Source organism: Sturnus vulgaris, unplaced genomic scaffold (assembly GCF_052056855.1).
Source record: "Sturnus vulgaris isolate bStuVul1 unplaced genomic scaffold, bStuVul1.hap1 Scaffold_967, whole genome shotgun sequence".
In the NCBI taxonomy this organism is placed as follows: Eukaryota; Metazoa; Chordata; class Aves; order Passeriformes; family Sturnidae; genus Sturnus; species Sturnus vulgaris.
The window spans coordinates 25,039-48,920 of NW_028276837.1; the positions used below are offsets into that span (position 1 = coordinate 25,039).

The following is a 23,882-nucleotide window of genomic DNA, read 5'->3' on the forward strand; positions in this document are numbered from 1 at the left end:
TTTCCTTTTTTCCCCTCATTTTTCCCCGTCATTTTTCCCCAAAAATCCACTCACAAGCCCTGCAAAAAACTCCGATTTTATTCCAGAAATTCTCCGCCAAGTCCCAGAACGCCCGGAAGTCCCAGAACACCCGGAAGTCCCAGAGCACCCGGAAGTCCCAGAACTCCAGGAAGTCCCGGAACACCCGGAAGTCCCAGGATTCCCGGCACTTCCGGAACTCCCAGAATTCCTGGCGGCGCCGCCATTTTCTCCCCTCATTTTTTCTTGGACACCCCCCACGGTTCTCCCGCGCCTCCCGGTGGTTTTGGTGTGCTGACCCCGCACGCGCAGCCTGCCAAAAATTAAAAATTAAAAATTAAAAAAACCCATAAAAACCTCAGAAATTCACAAAATCGCCGGGATGGAGGCGCAGAATTCCCGTTTTTTGGGGTTTTTTTGGGATTTTTACCCCCAGAAAGTGGCGCAGGCCGCGGTGAGCTCGGATCTTCTTCAGGCGCTCCAGGTCCTCACGCAGTTTGTTGTCCAGACCGTTGGCCAAAACCTGGGGGAAAAAAGGGAAAAAATTGGGAAAAATGGGGAAAAATGGGGATAAATGGGGGAAAGGGGGATAAATGGGGGAAAAAACATGGGAAAGTTTGGGGAAAAAACGGGAAAATTACGGAAAAAGACGGGAAAATTTGAAAAAAAATGGGGAAAAAATGGGAAAGATGGTGAAAAAAAAACAGGAAAAAAACCGGGAAATTAGGGGGAAAAAATGGGAAAATTCGAAAAAAATTGGGGAAGATTAGGGACAAAACAGGAAAAAATGAGAAAAACTGGGGGAAAGATGAACGGAAAAATCGGGGAAAATTGGAAGGGGAAAATTGGGAAAAAATGGGAAATGGGGAAAATGGGAAATTGGGGAACAATTGGGGAAAAAATGGGGAACATTAGGGGAAAATTGGAGGAAAAATGGGGAAAATTGGGGGAATGGGGATAAATGGGGGAAAAAACATGGAATGTTTGGGGAAAAACACGGGAAAATTATGGGAAAAAACGGGAAAATTCGGGAAAAAAAAACAAAAAAATGAGGGGAAAAAAATGGGAAAAACGGGGGGAAAAAATACTGGGAAATAAAGGAGAAAATTTGGGGAAAAAAGGGGGAAAAATGGCGGAAAAAATGGGAAAATGGGGGAAAAATGGGAAAGATTGGGGAAATATGGGGATAAATGGGGGGAAAAAGGGAAAATTGGGGGACAAAAACAGGAAAAAATGAGAAACATTGGGGAAAAAAAAGGGAAATTAGGGGAAAATTGGAGAAAAAATGGGGAAAATTGGGGAAAAGCAGGGAGAAATTGGGGAAAAAGAGGAAAATTCAGAAAAAAGGGGAAATTAGGGGGAAAAATGAGGGAAAAAATGGGAAAAAAATGGGAAAGATTGGGGAAAATGAGGATAAAAAAGGGAAAGTTTGGGGGGGAAATGGGAAGATTGGGGGAAAATGGGGGAAATTGAGGGAAATTGGGGAAATTAGGGGGAAAAACCAGGAAAATTGGGAAAAAATGGGAAAATTGGGGGAAAATGGGGAAAGTTGGGGAAAAAACAGGAAAAATGAGAAAAAATGGGGAAAAAATTGAAAAAATGGGGAAAGAAAGGGGAAATTAGGGGAAAAATTGGGAAAAAAATGGGGGAAATTAGGGGAAAATGGGAAAAATGGGGAAAAACAGGGAGAAATTAGTGGGAAAAAAGGGAAAATTTGGAAAAAAAAAACAGGGAAATTAGAGGAAAAAAATGGGAAAAATGGGGGAAAATGGGGAAAGTTGGGGAAAAACAGGGAAAAATTGGGGAAAAAAGGGGAAAATTGAGGGAAAATGGAGAAAAATGGGGAAAAGTGGGGAAAAAACTGGGAAAATTTGGGGAAAAAACCAGGAAAAATCAGAAAAAATGGGGATAAATGGAGAAAAAATGGGAAAAATAACGAAAAATTGGGGGAAAATTGTGAAAAACTGGGGAAAAATGGGGAAAATTGGGAAATTCGGGGAAAAAGTAAAAACTGGGGAAAAAATGGGGAAATTGGGGAAAAAAAGAGGGAAATTGGAGAAAAAACGGGAAAAATTGGGAAAAAATCGGGAAAATTGTGAGGGAAATGAGAGAAATTGGGAAAATGGGGAAAAAAGGGGAAAATTTGGCAGAAATTGGGGAAAAAAGGGGAAAATGGGGAAAAAAGGGTAAATTTGGGGACAAAAAGGGAAAATTGGGGGGAAAAATTTGGCAGAAATCGGGGAAAAAAAAGGGAAAAATTTGGCAGAAATTGGGAAAAAAACGGGAAAAATTGGGGAAAAAAAGGGGAAAATTGGGAAAAAAAGGGAACAAAGAGAAAAAAAAATCGGAAATAGAGGGAAAAACGGGCAGGAAATGGGAAAAAACCCCCCAAAAATTCTGGGAAAACGATGAAAAATTGGGGGAAATGGGGGAGAGGAGGAGCTGGGGACACTTTGGGGACACTTTGGGGACATTTTTGGGGACCCACCTGGGAGTATTTGCCATCCTTGACGTCCTTCTGTCGGTTGAGGAACCAATCGGGGATCTTGTACTGCCGGGGGTTCTGCATGATGGTGATCACCCTCTCCACCTGGGCACACAGGGCAAGGTCACAGCTGTCCCCAAAGTGTCCCAAAGTGTCCCCAACCCTCCCAGGTTCCCAAATCCAAAAATGGGATCAAAAATGCCAAAAACTGCACCTGGATCGCATCAAAAATGGCTGAAATGGCACAAAAAAATGTCCCCAAAAATGCCCCAAAATATCCAAGAAATACTAAAAGTCCCAAATCCCCCCCAAAAATGTCCCCAACCACCATGGGGACAAGAACCCTAAAATGGGATCAAAAATCCCAAAAACTGCACCTGGATCGCATCAAAAATGGCTGAAATTGCACAAAAATGTCCCAAAATTCCCCCCAAAGCCAGCCTAAAATGCTCCTAAAGCGACCCCAAATCCTCCAAAAATGTCCCCAAAGTGTCACCAACCCCCATGGGGACAAAAAATCCCAAAGAAGGGAACAAAAATCCCAAATATTTCACCCAGATAGCAGCAAAAATGGCTGAAATAGCAACCAAACCAACCCAAAATGTCCCAAAATTCCCCCAAAACCAGCCCAAAATGCTCCTATGTCCCCAAAGTGTCCCCAACTCCATGGGGACAGAAATCCCAAAACTGGGATCAAAAATCTGAAAAACTGCACCTGGTCCCATCAAAAATGGCTGAAATGGCACAAAAAATGTCCCCAAAAGTGCCCCAAAATCCAGCCCCAAATGCTCCTAAAGTGACTCAAAATCCTCCAAAATGTCCCCAAAGTGTCCCCAAAGTGTCCCCAACTCCATGGGGACAAAAATCCCAAAACTGGGATCAAAAATCCCAAAAACTGCACCTGGATCACATCAAAAATGGCTGAAACGGCACCAAAAAATGTCCCAAAATTCCCCCAAAACCAGCCCAAAATGCTCTCAAAGTGTCCCCAAATCCCCCAAAATTGTCCCCAAAGTGTCCCCAACCCAAAGTGTCCCCATGGGGACAAAAATCCCAAAAACTGCACCAAAACCGGCTGGAAAAGAAAAAAAATCCCCAAAATCCCCTCAAACCGCCCCAAATCCCCTGGAAATGTCCCCAAAGTGTCCCCAAAATGTCCCCAAGGTGTCCCCAAGGTGTCCCCAGGTGTCACCTCGTCCTCTCTGAGCTCCCCGGCCCGTTTGGTCAGGTCGATTGTCAGCCCCAAACCAACCCCAAATCCCCGAAATGTCCCCAAATGTCCCCAAAGTGTCCTCAGGTGTCCCCAGGTGTCCCCAAGGTGTCCCCAGGTGTCACCTCGTCCTCGGTGAGCTCCCCGGCCCGTTTGGTCAGGTCGATGTCCGCCTTGCGCAGAACCACGTGAGCGTAACGCCGGCCCACGCCCTGCGGGGACAACGGGGACAGTGAGGGGACAGTGAGGGGACAATGGGGACAGTGAGGGGACAATGGGGACAACGGGGACAGTGAGGGGACAATGGGGACAATGGGGACAGTGAGGGGACAGTGAGGGGACAGTGAGGGGACAAAGGGGACAGTGAGGGGACAATGGGGACAATGGGGACAGTGAGGGGACAATGGGGGACAGTGAGGGGACAGTGAGGGGACAATGGGGACAGTGAGGGGGACAATGGGGACAATGGGGACAGTGAGGGGACAATGGGGACAGTGAGGGGACAGTGAGGGGACAATGGGGGACAGTGAGGGGACAAAGGGGACAGTGAGGGGACAATGGGGACAATGGGGACAGTGAGGGGACAATGGGGACAATGGGGACAGTGAGAGGACAGTGAGGGGACAATGGGGACAGTGAGGGGACAATGGGGACAATGGGGACAATGGGGACAGTGAGGGGACAATGGGGACAGTGAGAGGACAGTGAGGGGACAATGGGGACAGTGAGGGGACAATGGGGACAGTGAGGGGACAATGGGGACAATGGGGACAATGGGGACAGTGAGGGGACAGTGAGGGGACAATGGGGACAATGGGGACAGTGAGGGGACAGTGAGGGGACAATGGGGACAATGGGACAGTGAGGGGACAATGGGGACAATGGAGACAGTGAGGGGACAGTGAGAGGACAGTGAGGGGACAATGGGGACAGTGAGGGGACAGTGAGGGGACAATGGGGACAATGGGGACAGTGAGGGGACAGTGACGGACAATGGGGACAATGGGGACAGTGAGGGGACAACGGGGACAACGGGGACAATGGGGACAGTGAGGGGACAATGGGGACAATGAAGGGACAGTGAGGGGGACAATGAGGGGACAGTGAGGGGACAATGAGGTGGCAGTGTCCACAAGGCCACCAGTGTCCCCAAACCCCTCCAGATGTCCCCAAACCCACTCAAAGTGTCCCCAAGGTGTCCCTGACATTCCAAGCTCCCTTAAATTGTCCCCAAGGTGTCCCCAAACCCCCAAAAACTGGCCCTGAGGCATTCCCCATGTCCCCACACCCCTCAAACTGTCCCCAAACCCCCTCAAACTGTCCCCAAAACTGTCCCCAAACCCCCTCAAAGTGTCCCCAAGGTGTTCCTGATGTCCCCAAGCACCCTTAAATGGTCCCCAAGGTGTCTCCAGTCCCTTCAATCTGTCCCTAAATATCCTCAAAGGATCCCCAACCCCCCTCAAAAACTGTCCCAACCCCTCTCAGGCTGTCCCCAAGGTGTCCCCAGATGCCCTCAGGCTGTCCCCAGGGTGTCCCCGCTGTCCCCAAGGTGTCCCTGCTGTCCCCACCCCCCCCTCCTGCTGTCCCCAGGCTGTCCCCAGCCCCCCGAGGCTGTCCCTGGCTGTCCCCAAGGTGTCCCTGGCTGTCCCCAAGGTGTCCCCAGCCCCCTCCTGCTGTCCCCTGGTTGTCCCCAAGGTGTCCCCAGCTGTCCCCTGGCTGTCCCTGGCTGCCCCCAGCCCCCCCCGAGGCTGTCCCCTGGCTGTCCCCAAGGTGTCCCTGGCTGCCCCCAGCCCGCCCGAGGCTGTCCCCTGGCTGTCCCCAAGGTGTCCCTGGCTGTCCCCAGCCCCCCCGAGGCTGTCCCCAAACTGTCCCCAGCCCCCTCCTGCTGTCCCCTGGTTGTCCCCAAGGTGTCCCCGCTGTCCCCAAGGTGTCCCCAGCCCCCTCCTGCTGTCCCCAGGCTGTCCCCCATCCCCCCTCCTGCTGTCCCCAGGCTGTCCCCAAGGTGTCCCCATCCCCTCTCCTGCTGTCCCCAAGGTGTCCCCTGCCCCCCCGAGGCTGTCCCCTGGCTGCCCCCAGCCCCTCTCCTGCTGTCCCCAGGCTGTCCCCAGCCCCATCCTGCTGTCCCAGGCTGTCCCCAAGGTGTCCCCATCCCCCCTCCTGCTGTCCCCAGCTGTCCCCAAGGTGTCCCCAGCCCCCTCCTGCTGTCCGCAAGTGTCCCCATCCCCCCCTCCTGCTGTCCCCAGGCTGTCCCCAGCCCCCCCGAGGCTGTCCCCAGGTGTCCCCATCCCCTCTCCTGCTGTCCCCAGGCTGTCCCCAGCCCCCTCCTGCTGTCCCCAGGGTGTCCCCATCCCCCCTCCTGCTGTCCCCAGCTGTCCCCAAGGTGTCCCCATCCCCTCTCCTGCTGTCCCCAGGGGTGTCCCCATCCCCCCTCCTGCTGTCCCCAGCTGTCCCCGTTGTCACCTGATGGCGGTGATGGCGAAGGCGATCTTGCGCGCCCATCGATGTTGGTGTTGAGCACTCGCAGAATGTGCTGGAACTTCTCGGGGATCACCAGAGACTGAGGGGACAGCGGGGGACAAACGTCACCAAAACGGCACCGGGTGGCACCAAAGTGGCCCCAAACGGCCCCAAAATGGCATCAAGTGTCCCCAAAACTGCCCCAAAACGACATCAAATGTCCATAAAACGTCCCCAAATGACCCCAAAATGGCATCAAGTGTCCACAAAATGACCCCAAAATGGCACCAAGTGTCCATAAAATGCCCCAAAAATGGCATCAAATGTCCATAAAATGGCCCCAAAATGGCATCAAATGTCCACAAAATGGCCCCAAAAAGCACTAAAATGGCATTAAAACGACCCAAATGTCACCAAACGTCCCCAAATGGCCCCAAAGTGTCCCCCAAGTGTCACCGAATGTCACCAAACGTCCCCAAATGGCCCCAAAGTCTCCCCCAAGTGTCACCGAATGGCCCCAAATGTCCCCGAAATGACCACAAGTGGCCCTAAAGTGTCACCAAAATGGCCCCAAGTGTCACCAAAATGGCCCCAAGTGGCCCCCGAGTGTCCCAAATAGGCCCAAAGTGTCACAAAAGGGCCCCAAGTGGCACCGAATTTGGGGACATTTCGGGGGATTTAGGTACACCTGGGACACTGGGGGGGACATCGGGGACATTTGGGGTACTGGAGTTCTTTGGGGACGTTTGGGGACATTTCGGGGTATTGGGGACATTGGGGGTACTGGGGACATCAGGGGAATTGGAAACAGTGGGGACCTTTGGGGAGATTGGGAACATTTGGGGACACTGAGGGGATTGGGAATACTGGGGGGGATTTGGGGACACTGAGGGGATTGGGGACACTGGGGGGATTTGGGGACACCGGGGGGATTTGGGGACACCGGGGGGATTTGGGGACATTGGGGGGATTTGGGGACACTGAGGGGATCGGGGACACTGAGGAGATTGGGGACACTGGGGGGGATTTGGGGACATTGGGGGATTGGGGACACCGGGGGGATTTGGGGACATTGGGGGTTTGGGGACACTGAGGGGATCGGGGACGTTGTGGGGACATTGGGGGGGATTTGGGACATTGTGACATTTGGGGAACATGGAGAGGATTGAGAACATTTAGGACATTTGGGGACATTTGGGGACATCAGTGCGGGGGACAGGCCTGGGGGGTGGCTCCGGGACGGTTTTAGAGGGGCTGAGGAAAATTTCGGAGGAATTTGTGACATTTGAAGGGAGATCGGGGACATCAGCAGGGAATTGGGGACAGTTTTAGAAGGTTGGAGACATTTGCAGAGAGATTGGGGACAGTTTTGGGGTTGGGGACAATTCTGGGTGAGGGTTGGGGCAGTTCCCGACACCTCGGGGCCACTTTGGGGCTACACCGCCATGAGGGGAGCGAAGGCCGCCATGACAGCTGAGGGGGGGGGGGGTCGGGTATTCGCGCCCCTCCCGCCGCCATCGCCGCTCGCCGCCGCCCCATTCCCGCCCCGCCGCCTCCCTCGGCGCCGCCGCCATCGCCCCGCGCCGTCCCCGCCGCCGCCGCCCTCCCCGCACGACCGATGACGGCGGATCCCGGCCGGGACCTCACCATGGCTGCGGCCTCCGCGGGGAGCTCTGCCGGGGGAAGAAGGAGGCGGAAGTGATTGTCACAAAGCCGCGCCCGCACGCCGTGCGTCAACAAGATGGCGGCGCAGGCTGAGGTAGCGCCGGGAGCGGGCGAGGTTCGGGGGATGCAGGGATTTGTTTTGGGGTTTTTGGGGCGTTTTCTGTGGGGATTTGGGAGATTTTTGGGATGGCGGAGGGGGTGAGGGAGTTCTTAAAGCGCTTGTGCCGCAGGTGGCGGCGATGAGGCGCCGCTGGAGGCGGAGCTGGAGGCGGAGCTGGACCTGGAAGGGGCGGAGCTGGAGGAGGTGGATGGTGAGAGGAGCGGGGCAATTAAAAAGGCGGATTAATTAACGCGTAATGAGGGGGCGGGGCCGGACAGGGGACAGGTGGGAGGGGGTGGGGCCTGCAGGTGGAATGGGCGTGGTCAAAGCCGAGAGGTGTGGTCTAGATACCCGGAAGCCCTCGGAGGGGCGTGGCCATGACCTTATATGGGTATGCGTGGTGTAGTGGGGGCGTGGTCATTTCCCTTATATGGCTGTGACTGACGTGCCGGGTGCGCATTGCCGCCAATGGAGGGGGCGTGGCCTGTGGGTGGGGGCGTGGCCAGCGCGGACGGAACCATTTGCGTATCTGCTGCGGGGGGGGGGATGGGGTATTCCCCAATTCCACCCCATTTTTTTCCGCGGTTTTTTTTTTTTTTTCCCGCGATTTTTCCCCAATTTTCCCCGTTTTGTTCCCGTTTTTCCCAGTGCACATCCAGGAAAACCTGGAGGACGCGCTGGTGCAGGAGGCGCTGCAGACCGTGAGTGGCCCCTCCCTAAAACACCCCCAAAAACGTCCCCAAATGTCCTAAAATATCCCCCAAAATGTCCCCAAATGTCCTAAAATGTCCCCAAAAATGTCGCCAAATGTCCCCAAATTGCCGTTGCAGGGCGTGGACCTGCGCCAGTATTCCCGGCAGGTGGAGCTGGAGCTGCAGGAAGTGGAGAGGGCCTCGATCCAGGATTGTATCCCTCAAAAAAATTGTCCCCAAAAAAATTGTCCCCCAAAAAATTGTCCCCAAAGCGTCCGCGAGGGTGAAATCCCCGAAAATCCCCAAATTTGGCGCCAAATTCTTTGGGATTTGTCCCAGATTCTCCACAATTGTCCCCAAGGTGTCCCCAAGGTGTCACCAACCCCCCCCGAAATGCCCCAAAACCGCCTCAAAATCCTCCAAAAATGTCCCCAAATCCCACAAAAACTGTCCCCAAAGTGTCCCCAAAGTGTCCCTGAGGTGTCCCAATGTCCCCAAGGTGTCCCCGAGGTGTCCCCAAAGTGTCCTCAGGTGTCCCCAGGGTGTCCCCAGGTGTCCCCAGGTGTCCCAAGGTGTCCCCAGGTGTCCCCAGGTGTCCCCAAGGTGTCCCCAGGGTGTCCCAAGGTGTCCCCAGGTGTCCCCAAGGTGTCCCCAGGTGTCCCCAAGGTGTCCCCGAGTGTCCCTTGACCCCTCAGACATCCGGGAGAGCGAGAACATCGCGGAGCTGCACAACCAGATCAGCGCCTGCGACGCCATCCTCGAGGTGACAGCCACGAGTGGCCACAAAGTGTCCCCAGAGTGGCCCCAAATGGCCACAAATGGCCACAAAGTGTCCCCAAAGTGTCCACAAATGGCCACAAATGGCCACAAATGTCCCCAGAATGGCCACTTTTGGCCCCAAAGTGGCCCCAAATGGCCACAAATGGCCCCAGAATGGCCACAAATGGCCATAGTTGTCCCCAAGTGGCCCCAAAGTGGCCACAAATGACCCAAAGTGGCCCCAAATGGCCACAAATGGCCCCAGAATGGCCCCAAAGTGGCCACAAATGTCCCCAAATGGCCACAAATGGCCCCAAGTGGCCCCAAAATGTCCTGAAATGGCCCCAAGTGGCCCCAAAATGGCCCCAAGTGGCCCCAAAATGGCCACAAATGGCCCCAAGTGGCCCCAAAATGTCCTGAAATGGCCACAAATGGCCACAGAATGGCCACAAATGGCCACAAAGTGTCCTCAAATGGCCCCAAAGTGTCCCCAAATGTCCCCAAATGTCCCCAAATGGCCACAAATGGCCCCAGAATGGCCCCAAAGTGGCCACAAATGTCCCCAGAATGGCCACAAATGGCCACAAAGTGTGCCCAAAATGGCCCTCAAATGGCCCCAAATGGCCACAAATGTCCCCAAAGTGGCCCCAAATGGCCACAAATGGCCACAAAGTGACCCCTAAATGTCCCCAAATGGCCACAAATGTCCCCAAATGGCCACAAATGTCCCCAAAGTGGCCCCAAATGGCCACAAATGGCCACAAAGTGACCCTAAATGGCCACAAATGGCCTCAAATGGCCCCAGAATGGCCACAAATGTCCCCAGAATGGCCACAAATGGCCACAAATGTCCCCAAAGTGGCCACAATGGCCACAAAGTGTCCCCAAGTGTCCCCAGAATGGCCCCAAATGGCCACAAATATCCCCAAGTGGCCCCAAATGGCCACAAATGGCCCCAAAGTGTCCTCTAATGTCCCAAAATGGCACCAATTGGCACCAAGTGTCACCAAATGGCCCCAAGTGTCCCAAAATGTCCCCAAAGTGACCCCTAAGTGTCCGAAGTGTCATCAAATGGCCACAAAGTGTCCCCAAGTGTCCCAAAATGGCCCCAAAATGGCCCCAAATGTCCCCGAAGTGTCCCCAAGTGTCCCAAAATGTCCCCAAACCCCCATAAACACCCCAGGAGCCCCCCAAAAAAACCCAAATTGTCCCAAATGGTCCCTGAGTGTCCCCAAATGTCCCCAAATGTCCCCAAACCCCATAAACACCCCAGGAACCCCTAAAACAGCCAGAAACTCCCCCAAAAATCACCTTAAAAATTGCCAAAAAACGCCTTAAAATCCTCAAAAAAATCCCCAAAACCCCCGGAAAAAAAACCCCAAATGTCCCCCAAATGTCCCCAAATGGTCCCTGAGTGTCCCCAAATGTCCCCAAACCCCATAAACACCCCCAGGAACCCCTAAAACAGCCACAAACTCCCCTAAAAATCACCTTAAAATCGCCAAAAAATGCCTTGAAATCCCCAAAAAAAGCCCCAAAAGCCCCGGAAAAAAAAAACCCAAGTTGTCCCCAAATCGTCTCTGAGTGTCCCCCAAATTGTCCCTAAAGTGTCCCCAAACCCCATAAACACCCCAGGATCCCCCAAAACAGCCAGAAAACCCCCTAAAAATCACCTTAAAATTGCCAAAAAACGCCTTAAAATCCTCAAAAAAGCCCCAAAACCCCCGGAAAAAAAAACCCCAAATTGTCCCCAAATTGTCCCCGAGTGTCCCCAAATGTCCCCAGACCCCATAAACACCTCCAGGAACCCCTAAAACAGCCACAAACTCCCCTAAAAATCACCTTAAAATCGCCAAAAATGCCATAAAATTGCCAAAAAAACGCCTTAAAATCCTCCAAAAAAGCCCCAAAACCCCCGGAAAAAAAACCCCAAATTGTCCCCAAATGGTCCCTGAGTGTCCCCAAATGTCCCCAAACCCCATAAACACCCCCAGGATCCCCTAAACCAGCCAGAAAATCCCCTAAAAATCACCTTAAAATCGCCAAAAATGCCATAAAATCGCCAAAAAAACGCCTTAAAATCCTCAAAAAAAGCCCCAAAAACCCCCGGAAAAAAACCCCAAATGTCCCCAAATTGTCCCCAAATGGTCCCTGAATGTCCCCAAATGTCCCCAAACCCCATAAACACCCCCAGGATCCCTTAAAAGAGCCACAAAACTCAAAAAAATCACCTTAAAATCGCCAAAAAATGCCTTAAAATCGCCAAAAAACGCCTTAAAATCCTCAAAAAAAGCCCCAAACCCCCGGAAAAAAAACCCCAAATGTCCCCAAATGGTCCCTGAGTGTCCCCAAATGTCCCCCAAACCCCATAAACATCCCCAGGAACCCCTAAAACAGCCACAAAATCCCCCAAAATCACCTTAAAATCGCCAAAAAATGTCATAAAATCGCCAAAAAACGCCTTAAAATCCTCAAAAAAAGCCCCAAAACCCCCGGAAAAAAACCCCCAAATTGTCCCCAAATGGTCCCTGAGTGTCCCCAAATGTCCCCAGCGCATGGAGCAGATGCTGGGCTCGTTCCAGAGCTCTCTGAGCTCTCTGAGCTGGGAGATCCGGGCCCTGCAGGGGCCAGGCCGGGGCCATGAACGTGCGGCTGCAGAATCGGCGCCGGGTCCGCGACAGCCTCGGGGAGCTGCTGGACGAGCTGGTGGTGCCCCACGACATGATCAGGTGGGGGATAAAATATGGGAATTTGGGGATAAAATGTGGGAATTTGGGAAAAAATCCCGAAAAAATGGGGTCTGGGGGTGAAAAAATGGGGTTTGGAGGTGAAAAAATGGGAATTTTGGACCCAAAAATGGGGTTTGGGAGCTGCTGGACGAGCTGGTGGTGCCCCACGACATGATCAGGTGGGGGGAAAAAAATGGGAATTTTGGGGATAAAATGTGGGAATTTGGGAAAAAATCCCGAAAAAATGGGGTCTGGGGGTGAAAAAATGGGGTTTGGAGGTGAAAAAATGGGAATTTTGGACCCAAAAATGGGGTTTGGGAGCTGCTGGACGAGCTGGTGTTGCCCCAGGACAGGATCAGGTGGGGAAAAATATGGGAATTTGGGGATAAAATGTGGGAATTTGGGGAAAAATCCCGGAAAAATGGGTCTGGGGGTGAAAAAATGAGATCTAGAGGTGAAAAAAATGGGGTCTGGGGGGTGAAAAAATGTGAATTTGGGACCCAAAAATGGGGTTTGGGAGCTGCTGGACGAGCTGGTGGTGCCCCAGGACAGGATCAGGTGGGGAAAAAAAATGGGAATTTGGGATAAAATGTGGGGAATTTGGGAAAAAATCCCGAAAAAATGGGGTCTAGGGTGAAAAAATGGGGTCTGGGGGTGAAAAAATGTGAATTTGGGACCCAAAAATGGGGTTTGGGGGTGAAAAAATGTGAATTTGGGACCCAAAAATGGGGTTTGGGGGTGAAAAAATGTGAATTTGGGACCCCAAAAATGGGGTTTGGGAGCTGCTGGACGAGCTGGTGGTGCCCCACGACATGATCAGGTGGGGGATAAAATATGGGAATTTGGGGATAAAATGTGGGAATTTGGGGAAAAATCCGAAAAAATGGGGATTAGGGGTGAAAAAATGGGGTCTGGGGGTGAAAAAATGTGAATTTCAGACCCAAAAATGGGGATTTTTCACAGCCTGGATGAACTCGTGGTGCCCCAGGACAGGATCAGGTGGGGGAAAAAAATGGAATTTGGGGATAAAATGTGGGAATTTGGGGAAAAATCCCGGAAAAATGGGGTCTGGGGCTGAAAAAATGTGAATTTGGGGACCCAAAAATGGGGTTTGGGAGCTGCTGGACGAGCTGGTGGTGCCCCAGGACAGGATCAGGTGGGGGAAAATGGGAATAAAAAATGGAATTTGGGGATAAAAAATGGGAATTTGGGGATAAAAAGTGGGAATTTGGGGATAAAATATGGGAATTCGGGAAAAAATCCCGAAAAAAATGGGGTCTGGGGGTGAAAAAATGTGAATTTCAGACCCAAAAATGGGGTTTGGGGACCCGAAAATGGGGTTTGGGAGCTGCTGGACGAGCTGGTGGTGCCCCAGGACAGGATCAGGTGGGGAAAAATATGGGAATTTGGGGATAAAATGTGGGAATTTGGGGGATAAAATGTGGGAATTTGGGGAAAAATCCCGAAAAAATGGGTTTGGGGGTGAAAAAATGTGAATTTGGGACCCAAAATGGGGATTTTTCACAGCCTGGATGAACTCGTGGTGCCCCAGGACAGGGATCAGGTGGGGGAAAAAATGGGAATTTGGGGATAAAAAATGGGAATTTGGGAATAAAAAATGGGAATTTGGGGAAAAATCCCCCAAAAATGGGGTCTGGGGGTGAAAAAATGGGATCTAGAGGTGAAAAAAACGAAAAAAAATGAGGATTTTGCACAGGCTGGATGAGCTGGTGGTGCCCCAGGACAGGATCAGGTGGGGATAAAAAATGGGAATTTGGGGATAAAATGTGGGAATTTGGGGAAAATCCCGAAAAAATGGGGTCTGGGGGTGAAAAAATGTGAATTTTGGACCCCAAAATGGGGTTTGGGAGCTGCTGGACGAGCTGGTGGTGCCCCAGGACAGGATCAGGTGGGGAAAAAAAATGGGAATTTGGGGATAAAATGTGGGAATTTGGGAAAAAATCCCGAAAAAATGGGGTCTAGGGTGAAAAAATGGGGTCTGGGGGTGAAAAAATGTGAATTTGGGACCCAAAAATGGGGGTTTGGGGGTGAAAAAATGTGAATTTGGGACCCAAAAATGGGGTTTGGGAGCTGCTGGACGAGCTGGTGGTGCCCCACGACATGATCAGGTGGGGGATAAAATATGGGAATTTGGGGATAAAATGTGGGAATTTGGGGAAAAAATCCCGAAAAAATGGGGATTAGGGGTGAAAAAATGGGGTTTGGGGGTGAAAAAAATGAAAAAAAATGAGGATTTTGCACAGGCTGGACGAGCTGGTGGTGCCCCAGGACAGGATCAGGTGGGGGGAAAAATGGGAATAAAAAATGGGAATTTGGGGATAAAAAATGGGAATTCGGGGATAAAATGTGGGAATTTGGAAAAAATCCGAGAAAATGGGTCTGGGGGTGAAAAATGGGATCTAGAGGTGAAAAATGTGAATTTGGGACCAAAAATGGGGTTTGGGAGCTGCTGGACGAGCTGGTGGTGCCCCACGACATGATCAGGTGGGGGAAAAAAATGGGAATTCGGGGATAAAATGTGGGAATTTGGGAATAAAATGTGGGAATTTGGGAAAAAAATCCCGGAAAAATGGGGTCTAGAGGTGAAAAAATGAGAATTTGGGACCCAAAAATGGGGATTTTTCACAGCCTGGATGAGCTGGTGGTGCCCCAGGACAGGATCAGGTGGGGGAATGGGAATAAAAAATGGGAATTTGGGGATAAAAAATGGGAATTTGGGGAAAATCCCGAAAAAATGGGGTCTGGGGGTGAAAAAATGTGAATTTGGGACCCAAAAATGGGGTTTGGGGACGGGAAAATGGGGTTTGGGGAGAGAATTCCTGGAAAAATGGGATTTAGGGTGAAAAAGTCTGGAAAAATGGAGTTTTGGGGTGAAAAACCTAAAAAAAAAATGGATTTTGAGACCCAAAAATGGGGTTTGGGGAGAGAATTCCCTGAAATAAAAGGGATGTGGGGATGGAAAAAATTGGGATTTTGGGCAAAATCCTAAGAAAAGCTGGGATTTGGGGAGAAAAAATCCTGGGAAAAAATTGGATTTGGGGACAAAAAAAAATGGGGTTTGGGGATGAAAATCCTAAAAAAAAAAATAAAAACAAAAAAAGGGATTTGGGGTGAAAAAAAAGGGAATTTGGGGCCCCAAAATGCTGGGAGTTGCTGGGGTTTTGATGGAATTTCCAAAATTTTTTGGATAGAATTTCCAATTTTTTTTTTTTTTTGATGGAATTTCCCAGTTTGGATGGAATTTAATGGGATTTTTTTTCCCATTTTTTTTTTTCCCCCCGTTTTGTTTTTTTTCCCGTTTTTAAATGGATTTTCTGCGTTTTTCCCCCGGTTTTTTTGATGGAATATTCCCGGTTTTTTTAATGGAATTTCCAAATTTTTTTTATGGAAATTGCCCCGTTTTTCATGGAATTTCCCGTTTTTGGATGGATTTTATTGGGATTTAATGGGATTTAAGGGATTTAGTGGGATTTTAATGGGATTTTATTGGATTTAGTGGGATTAAATGGGATTTTATTGGGATTTAATGGGATTTTATTGGGATTTAATGGGATTTAAAGGGATTTTTCCCATTTTCCCCATTTTGGGGCGGATTTTGATGGGGTTTTTTTCATTTTTTTTCTGGATTTTCCCCATTTTTGGGCGGATTTAATGGGATTTTGATGGGATTTAAAGGGATTTTGATGGGATTTTCCCAATTTTTCCCCATTTTTGGTTGGATTTGCCCCATTTTTGGATGGATTTCCATGGGATTTTTCCCATTTTTCCCATTTTTGGATAGATTTTGATGTTTTTTTTCATTTTTTAATGGATTTTCTCCATTTTTGGGCGGATTTTGATGGGTTTTCCCAATTTTTCCCCATTTTTTGCTGGATTTTCCCCATTTTGGGGCGGATTTTGATGGGATTTTTCCCATTTTCCCCATTTTTTGCGGGATTTTCCCCATTTTTAGACGGATTTTGATGGGATTTTGATGGGATTTTCCCCATTTTTCCCCATTCTTTGATGTATTTTTCCTATTTTTGGACAGATTTCGATGGGGTTTTTTTCATTTTTTGCTGGATTTTCCCCATTTTTGGGCGGATTTTGATGGGATTTTCCCCATTTCCCGGTGTCCCAGTGTGATCCTGGAGTCCCCAGTGACGAGCCCGGAGTTCCTGGCGCGGCTGCAGGAGCTGGATTGGATGGGATTGGATGGGATTGGATGGGATTGGATGGGATTGGATGGGATTGGATGGGATTGAACGGGATTGAATGGGATTTTAATGACATTTCAATGGGATTTTAATGGGATTTTAATGAGATTTTAATAGGTTTTAATGGGATTGAATGGGGTTTTGATGGGATTTTGATGGGATTTTCCCCATTTTTGGGGCGTATTTTGATGGGATTTTCCCCCATTTTTCCCCATTCTTTGATGGATTTTTCCCATTTTTGGGCCGATTTCGATGGGGGTTTTTTTCATTTTTTGCTGGATTTTCCCCATTTTTGGACGGATTTTGATGGGATTTTGATGGGATTTTCCCCATTTTTCCCCCATTTTTGGTTGGATTTTCCCCATTTTTGGACGGATTTTGATGGGTTTTTTTCCTTTCTGGATGGATTTTCCCCATTTTTGGGTGGATTTTGATGGCATTTTCCCCATTTTTCCCCATTCTTTGCTCGATTTTCCCCATTTTTCGGCCGATTTCGATGGGGTTTTTTTCATTTTTTGCTGGATTTCCCCCATTTTGGGGCGGATTTTGATGGGATTTTCTCCCTTTTTCCCCATTTCCCGGTGTCCCAGTGTGATCCTGGAGTCCCCAGTGACGAGCCCGGAGTTCCTGGCTCGGCTGCAGGATCTGGACTCGAAGCTGGGGGCGGTGAAGGAGCAGGCGTTCCGCGACACGCTGGCCTGCAGCGACGTGCAGCACGTGCTGGACCGGCTGCGCATCAAGGTGAGGCCCCAAAAATCCCAAAAACACAAAATTCCTGGCCCAAAATTCCCGGGAGTCACCCCCAAAAAATCCCGGAGAAATCCGGAAAAAATTCCCGGAGAAATACGGAAAAAATTCCCGGAGAAATCTGGAAAAAATTCCCAGAGAAATCTGGAAAAAATTCCCAGAGAAATCTGGAAAAAAGTCTCAGAGAAATCCCAAAAAGGAAGGGAAGGGAACTGGGTGAATTCCCCCAAAATTCCAGCCCCAAAATTCCCTAAATCCCCAAATTCCCAGCCCCAAATCCCCAAATTCCCACCCTCAAATATCCCAGGAATTGGCCCAAAAAATCCCAGAGAAATCTGGAAAAAATTCCCAGAGAAATCCTGAAAATTCCTGGGAGAAATCCCAAAATTCCAGCCCAAAAATTCCCAGATTCCAAGCCCAAAATCCCAAAATTCCTAGCCCAAAATTCCCAGGAATTGGCACAAAAAATCCCAGAGAAATAAAAAAAAATTCCCAGAGAAATCTTAAAAAATTCCTGGGAGAAATCCCAAAATTCCAGCCCAAAAATTCCCAAATTCCCAGCCCAAAATCCCAAAATTCCCACCCTCAAATATCCCAGGAATTGGCCCAAAAAATCCCAGAGAAATCTGGAAAAAATTCCCAGAGAAATCCTAAAAAATTCCTGGGAGAAATCCCAGAAAAGAAGGGAAGGGAACTGGGACAATTCCCGAAATTCCCAGCCTGGAATTCCCAAATTCTCAGCCCCAAAATTCCCAAAATCCTCAGCCCAAAATCCCAAATTTATCATCCCAAAAATCCCCAAATTCCCAGCCCAGAATTCCCAAATTCCCAGCCTGAAATTCCCAGGAGTTACCAAAAATTCCCAGAGAAATCCGGAAAAATTCCTGGGAGAAATCCCAAAAAATGAAGGAAGGGAACTGGGTGAATTCCCGAAATTCCAGCCCAAAAATTCCCAAAATCCCCAAATTCCCAGCCCAAAATTCCCAGGAATTGCCCCGAAAATTCCCCAATAATTCCTAAAAAAAATTCCCAGAAAAATCCGGAAAAATTCCCAGAGAAATCCCAAAAAGGAAGGAAGGGAATTGGGAGAATTCCTAAAATTCCCAGCCCAGAATTCCCAAATTCCCAGCCCAGAATTCCCAAATTCTCAGCCCAGAATTCCCAAATTCTCAGCCCAAAATTCCCCAAATTCCCAGCTCAAAATTTTCGGGAATTGTCCCAAAAATTCCCGGAGAAATCCTAAAAAAAATCTGGGAAGAAATCCCAAAAAGGAAGAGAAGGGATTGGGATAAACTGGGAGGGACTGGGAGTTTCCCAATTCCCCAAATCCCGAATTTTTCTGGAATTTTTCTGGAATTTTTCTGGAATTTTTCCAGAATTTTTGTGGAATTTTTCCAGGAATTTTTTCCCGAATTTTTCCAGAATTTTCCAGGGCCAGTGAGAAAAATCCAGGAAAAATTTGGGATTTTGAGGAACTGGATGAACTGGGACAAACTGGGATGGACTGGGATGAACTGGAGCCTCCCAATTCCCCAAATCCCGAATTTTTCTGGGATTTTTCTGGAATTTTTCCGGAATTTTCCAGGGGCCAGTGACAAAAACAGGAAAAATTCGGGATTTTGAGGAACTGGGACAAAACTGGGACGAACTGGGATGAACTGGGATGAACTGGGATGAACTGGGACGGACTGGGATGGACTGGGACGAACTGGGATGAACTGGATGGACTGGGATGGACTGGGATGGACTGGGATGGACTGGGATGAACTGGGATGAACTGGGACCCCCCTCAGTTCCCCAAATCCCGAATTTTTCTGGAATTTTTTGTGCAATTTTCCGCAGGCGGTGACAAAAATCCATGAAAAATTCGGGATTTTGAGGAACTGGGATGGACTGGGATGAACTGGGATGGACTGGGACCCCCTCAATTCCCCAAATCCCGAATTTTTCCGGAATTTTTTCTGGAATTTTCCGCAGGCGGTGACAAAAATCCAGGAAAAAATCGGGATATTTGGGAACTGGGACAAACTGGGATGGACTGGGATGGACTGGGATGAACTGGGATGGACTGGGATGAACTGGGATGGACTGGGAGTTTCCCAGTTCCCCAAATCCCGAATTTTTCCGGAATTTTCCCAGAATTTTCCAGAATTTTTCCGGAATTTTCCAGAATTTTCCTGCGGCCAGTGACAAAACTCCAGGAAAAATTCGGGATTTTGAGGAACTGGGATGGACTGGGATGGACTGGGATGAACTGGGATGGTCTGGGATGAACTGGGATGAACTGGGATGAACTGGGACCCCCTCAATTCCCCAAATCCCGAATTTTTCTGGAATTTTTGTGGAATTTTCCGCAGACGGTGACAAAAATCCAGGAAAATTCGGGATTTTGAGGAACTGGGATGAACTGGGATGGACTGGGATAGACTGGGAGCCTCCCAATTCCCCAAATCCCGAATTTTTCCGGAATTTTTTCTGGAATTTTCCGCAGGCGGTGACGAAGATCCGGGAGTTTGTGCTGCAGAAGATTTATTCCTTCCGGAAACCCATGACCAATTACCAGATCCCACAGAATTCCCTGCTCAAGTACAAGTGAGGAGAGCCCCAAAAATTCCCTAAAATTCCCGAAAAATTCCCCCAAAATTCCCCCAAAAAATTCCCGAAAAATTCCCAAAATTTCCTCGAAAAATTCCCTAAAATTCCCTAAAAATTCCCCCAAAAATTCCCCCAAAAATCACAAAAAATTCCAAAAAATTCCCCCAAAAATTCACAAAAATTTCCCAAAATTCCCCCAAAAATTCACAAAAAATTCCAAAAATTCCTCCAAAAATTTCCCAAAAATTCCCCAAAAATTCACAAAAAATTCCCAAAAATTCCTCGGAAAATTTCCCCAAAATTCCCCCCAAAATTCACAAAAAATTCCCAAAATTCCTCGAAAAATTCCCCCAAAAATTCCCCAAAAATTCACAAAAAATTCCCAAAAATTCCTCGGAAAATTCCCAAAAATTCCCCCAAAAATTCACAAAAAATTCCCAAAAATTCCTCGGAAAATTTCCCCAAAAATTCCCCCAAAATTCACAAAAATTCCCAAAAATTCCTCGAAAATTTCCCCAAAAATTCCCCAAAAATTCACAAAAATTCCCAAAAATTCCTCGGAAAAATTTCCCCAAAAATTCCCCCAAAAATTCACAAAAATTCCCAAAAATTCCTCGGAAAATTTCCCCAAAAATTCACAAAAAATTCCCAAAAATTCCTCGGAAAATTTCCCCAAAAATTCCCCCAAAAATTCACAAAAATTCCCAAAAATTCCTCCAAAAATTTCCCCAAAAATTCACCCAAAAATTCACAAAAAATTCCCAAAAATTTCCCAAAATTAAAAAAAAATTCGAAAAAAGTTCCCCCAAATTTCCCAAAAATATCCCAAAATTTCCCATAAAATTCCCCAAAAATCCCCAGAAATCCCAAAAATTCCCCCAAAATCCCCAAAAATTATCAAAAAATTCCCTAAAAATTCCGTAAAATTCCTCGATAAAATTCCCCAAAAAAATTCACAAAAAATTCCCCAAAAATTCCTCAAAAATTTCCAAAAAATTTCCCAAAAATTCCCAAAAAATTCCCCCAAAATCCCCAAAATATCCCCAAAAATTCCCCACAAATCCCCCAAATTCCACCCAAAAATTCCCAAAAATGCCTCAAAAAATCCCCCAAAAATTCCCCAAAAAATTACCCCAAAATTCCCCAAAGTTTCCCAAAAATTTCTCAAAAAAATCCCCAAAATTCCCCAAAAATTTCAAAAAAATTCCCAAAAAAATCCCCCAAAATTTTCAAGAAATTCCCCAAAATTTCCCAAAAAATTCCCAAAAAATCCCCTCAAAAATCCCCCAAATTTTCATAAAATTCCCCAAAATTTCCCAAAAAAATCCTCCCAAAATCCCCCAAAATTTTCAAAAATTCCCCAAAATTCCCAAAAAATTCCCCAAAAATAAAAAAAAATTCCCCCAAAATTCCCCCCAAAATAATAACCAATTAATCCTGATTAATCCCTGATTAATAATCAATAAATCCCCAATTAATCCCAATACATTCCCAATAAATTCTCAATCAGTCCCCGATCACTCCCCGATCAATAACCAATAAATCCCCGATCAATCCCCAATAATTCCCCCATCAGTCCCTGATCAATGCTCGATCAATAACCAATAAATCCCCAATAATTCCCCAATAAATTTTTTAATTATTCCCCTGATCATTCTCCAATCAATCCCCGTGCCTGATCAATCCCCTGATCAATCCCCGATCAATCCCCGATCGATAATCAATACATCCCCCATCAATTCCGGATAATTCTCCAATAAATTATTCATGATTCCCTCATAAATCCCAATCAATCCCCAATAAATGGCTGATAAATCCCCGATCGATCCCCGATCAATCCCCAATCAATAACCATTCGATCCCCGATCAATCCCAATAAATCCCCGATCGCTCCCCCCCCCCCCCCCCCCCCCCCCCCCCCCCCCCCCCCCCCCCCCCCCCCCCCCCCCCCCCCCCCCCCCCCCCCCCCCCCCCCCCCCCCCCCCCCCCCCCCCCCCCCCCCCCCCCCCCCCCCCCCCCCCCCCCCCCCCCCCCCCCCCCCCCCCCCCCCCCCCCCCCCCCCCCCCCCCCCCCCCCCCCCCCCCCCCCCCCCCCCCCCCCCCCCCCCCCCCCCCCCCCCCCCCCCCCCCCCCCCCCCCCCCCCCCCCCCCCCCCCCCTGATCAATAACCAATCGATCCCGGATCAATCCCAAATCGATCCCGGATCAATCCCCAATCGATCCCCGATTAATCCCCAATCAATCCCCAATCAATACCCGATCAATCCCAATCGATCCCGGATCAATCCCCAATCAATACCCAATCGATCCCGGATCAATCCCCAATCGATCCCGGATCAATACCCAATCAATCCCCAATCGATCCCAGATCAATCCCCAATCGATCCCCGATTAATCCCCAATCAATCCCCAATCGATCCCGGATCAATCCCCAATCGATCCCCGATTAATCCCCAATCAATACCCGATCAATCCCCAATCGATCCCGGATCAATACCCAATCAATCCCCAATCAATCCCGGATCAATCCCCAATCGATCCCGGATCAATCCCCAATCAATCCCCAATCAATCCCTAATCGATCCGGGATCGATCCCCAATCGATCCCGGATCAATCCCCAATCAATCCCCAATCAATCGATCCCGGATCAATCCCCAATCGATCCCCAATCAATCGATCCCCGGATCAATCCCCAATCGATCCCCAATCAATCCCCAATCAATCCCCAATCAATCGATCCCGGATCAATCCCCAATCAATCGATCGATCCCGGATCAATCCCCAATCAATCGATCCCCAATCAATCAATCCCCAATCAATCGATCCCGGATCGATCCCCAATCAATCAATCAATCAATCAATAACGGATCGATCCCGTGTGTGTGCAGGTTTTTTTTCCAGTTCCTGCTGGCCAACGAGCGGTGGCGGTGGCTCAGGAGCTGCGCGATCAATACGTGGACACCGTGAGCCGCGTGTACGGATCCTACTTCAAATGCTACAGTGCGAGACTCATGAGGCTGCAGGTATCGATTATCCATCGGGTATTGATCGGTTATTGATCGGGTATCGGGTATTGATCGGGTATCGGTTATTGATCGGGTATCGGTTATCGATCGGGTATTCATCGGGTATTGATCGGGGATCGATTGCTCCTACTTCAAATGTTACAGCGCGAGACTCATGAGGCTGCGGGTATCGATTATCCATCGGGTATCGATTATTGATCGGGTATCGGTTATCGATCGGGTATTCATCGGGTATTGATCGGTTATCGGTTATTGATCGGGTAATGATCGGGTATTGATCGGGGATCGATTGCTCCTACTTCAAATGTTACAGCGCCAGGCTCATGAGGCTACAGGTATTGATTATCGATCGGGTATTGATCGGGTATCGGTTATCGATCGGGGGTCGATCGGGTATTGATCGGTTATCGATTCTTGATCGGGTATCGATTATTGATCGGGTATTGATCGAGGATCGATTGTTCCTACTTCAAATGCTACAGCGCACGCCTGGTGAGGCTGCAGGTATTGATCGGTTATTGATAGGTTATTGATCGGTTATTGATCGGGTATTGATTGGTTATTGATCGGGTATTGATCGGGGGATCGATTGCTCCTACTTCAGATGTTACAGCGCACGGCTCATGAGGCTGCGGGTATCGATTATCGATCGGGTATCGATTATCGATCGGGTATTGATCGGGTATCGATCAGTTATCGATCAGTCACTGATCGCGGATCGATTGCTCCTACTGGGACCTGGGAATGTGGGAATTCCGGAATTCCCATGGGATTGATTGAGATCCTGGTCCCAAAATTTTGGGTTTCCAAGGGAATTTTTGGGATCCTGATCCCAAATTTTTTGGAGTTCCAATGGATTTTTGGGATGCTGATCCCAATTTTCAGGGTCCTGATCCCAATTTTCGGGGTCCCAATGGAATTTTTGGGATGCTGATCCCAATTTTTCAGGGTCCTGATCCCAAATTTTTGGGGTTCCAAGGGGAATTTTCGGGATCCTGATCCCAATTTTTGGGGGTCCCAGGGGAATTTTTGAGTCCCTGATCCCAAATTTTCCGGGTTCCGATCCCAAATTTTCGGGAATTTTGGGGAATTCGGGATCAAATCCCGGCTGTCCCCTCTCCCTCCCCCCCCTCCCGACTTTTCCGGATCTCCCGGATTTTCCAGGATGGATCTTTCTTGGCC

The 23,882-nt window shown here is 48.9% G+C and overlaps 2 protein-coding genes across 2 annotated transcripts; one reads left to right on the forward strand and one right to left on the reverse strand.

The window, feature by feature from the left end:
- Positions 1 to 60: 60 nt before the first annotated feature.
- Positions 61 to 7,866, reverse strand: RPS18 (ribosomal protein S18; the record flags this gene model as incomplete). Its single annotated transcript, XM_088158789.1, has 5 exons — positions 61 to 541; positions 2,507 to 2,608; positions 3,839 to 3,927; positions 6,175 to 6,270; positions 7,818 to 7,866. Coding segments are annotated over 5 exons (501 nt in total), but the record flags the coding sequence as incomplete, so codon positions are not given.
- Positions 7,867 to 7,994: 128 nt separating this feature from the next.
- VPS52 (VPS52 subunit of GARP complex) lies at positions 7,995 to 23,574 on the forward strand. The gene is made up of 8 exons (XM_088158788.1): positions 7,995 to 8,146; positions 8,584 to 8,636; positions 8,766 to 8,841; positions 9,323 to 9,390; positions 11,939 to 12,115; positions 16,923 to 17,073; positions 19,571 to 19,671; positions 22,563 to 23,574. The coding sequence occupies exons 5-8, from the start codon at positions 12,027 to 12,029 to the stop codon at positions 22,639 to 22,641; spliced, it is 420 nt and encodes a 139-aa protein (XP_088014914.1). The 5' UTR covers positions 7,995 to 8,146; positions 8,584 to 8,636; positions 8,766 to 8,841; positions 9,323 to 9,390; positions 11,939 to 12,026; the 3' UTR covers positions 22,642 to 23,574.
- Positions 23,575 to 23,882: the final 308 nt, after the last annotated feature.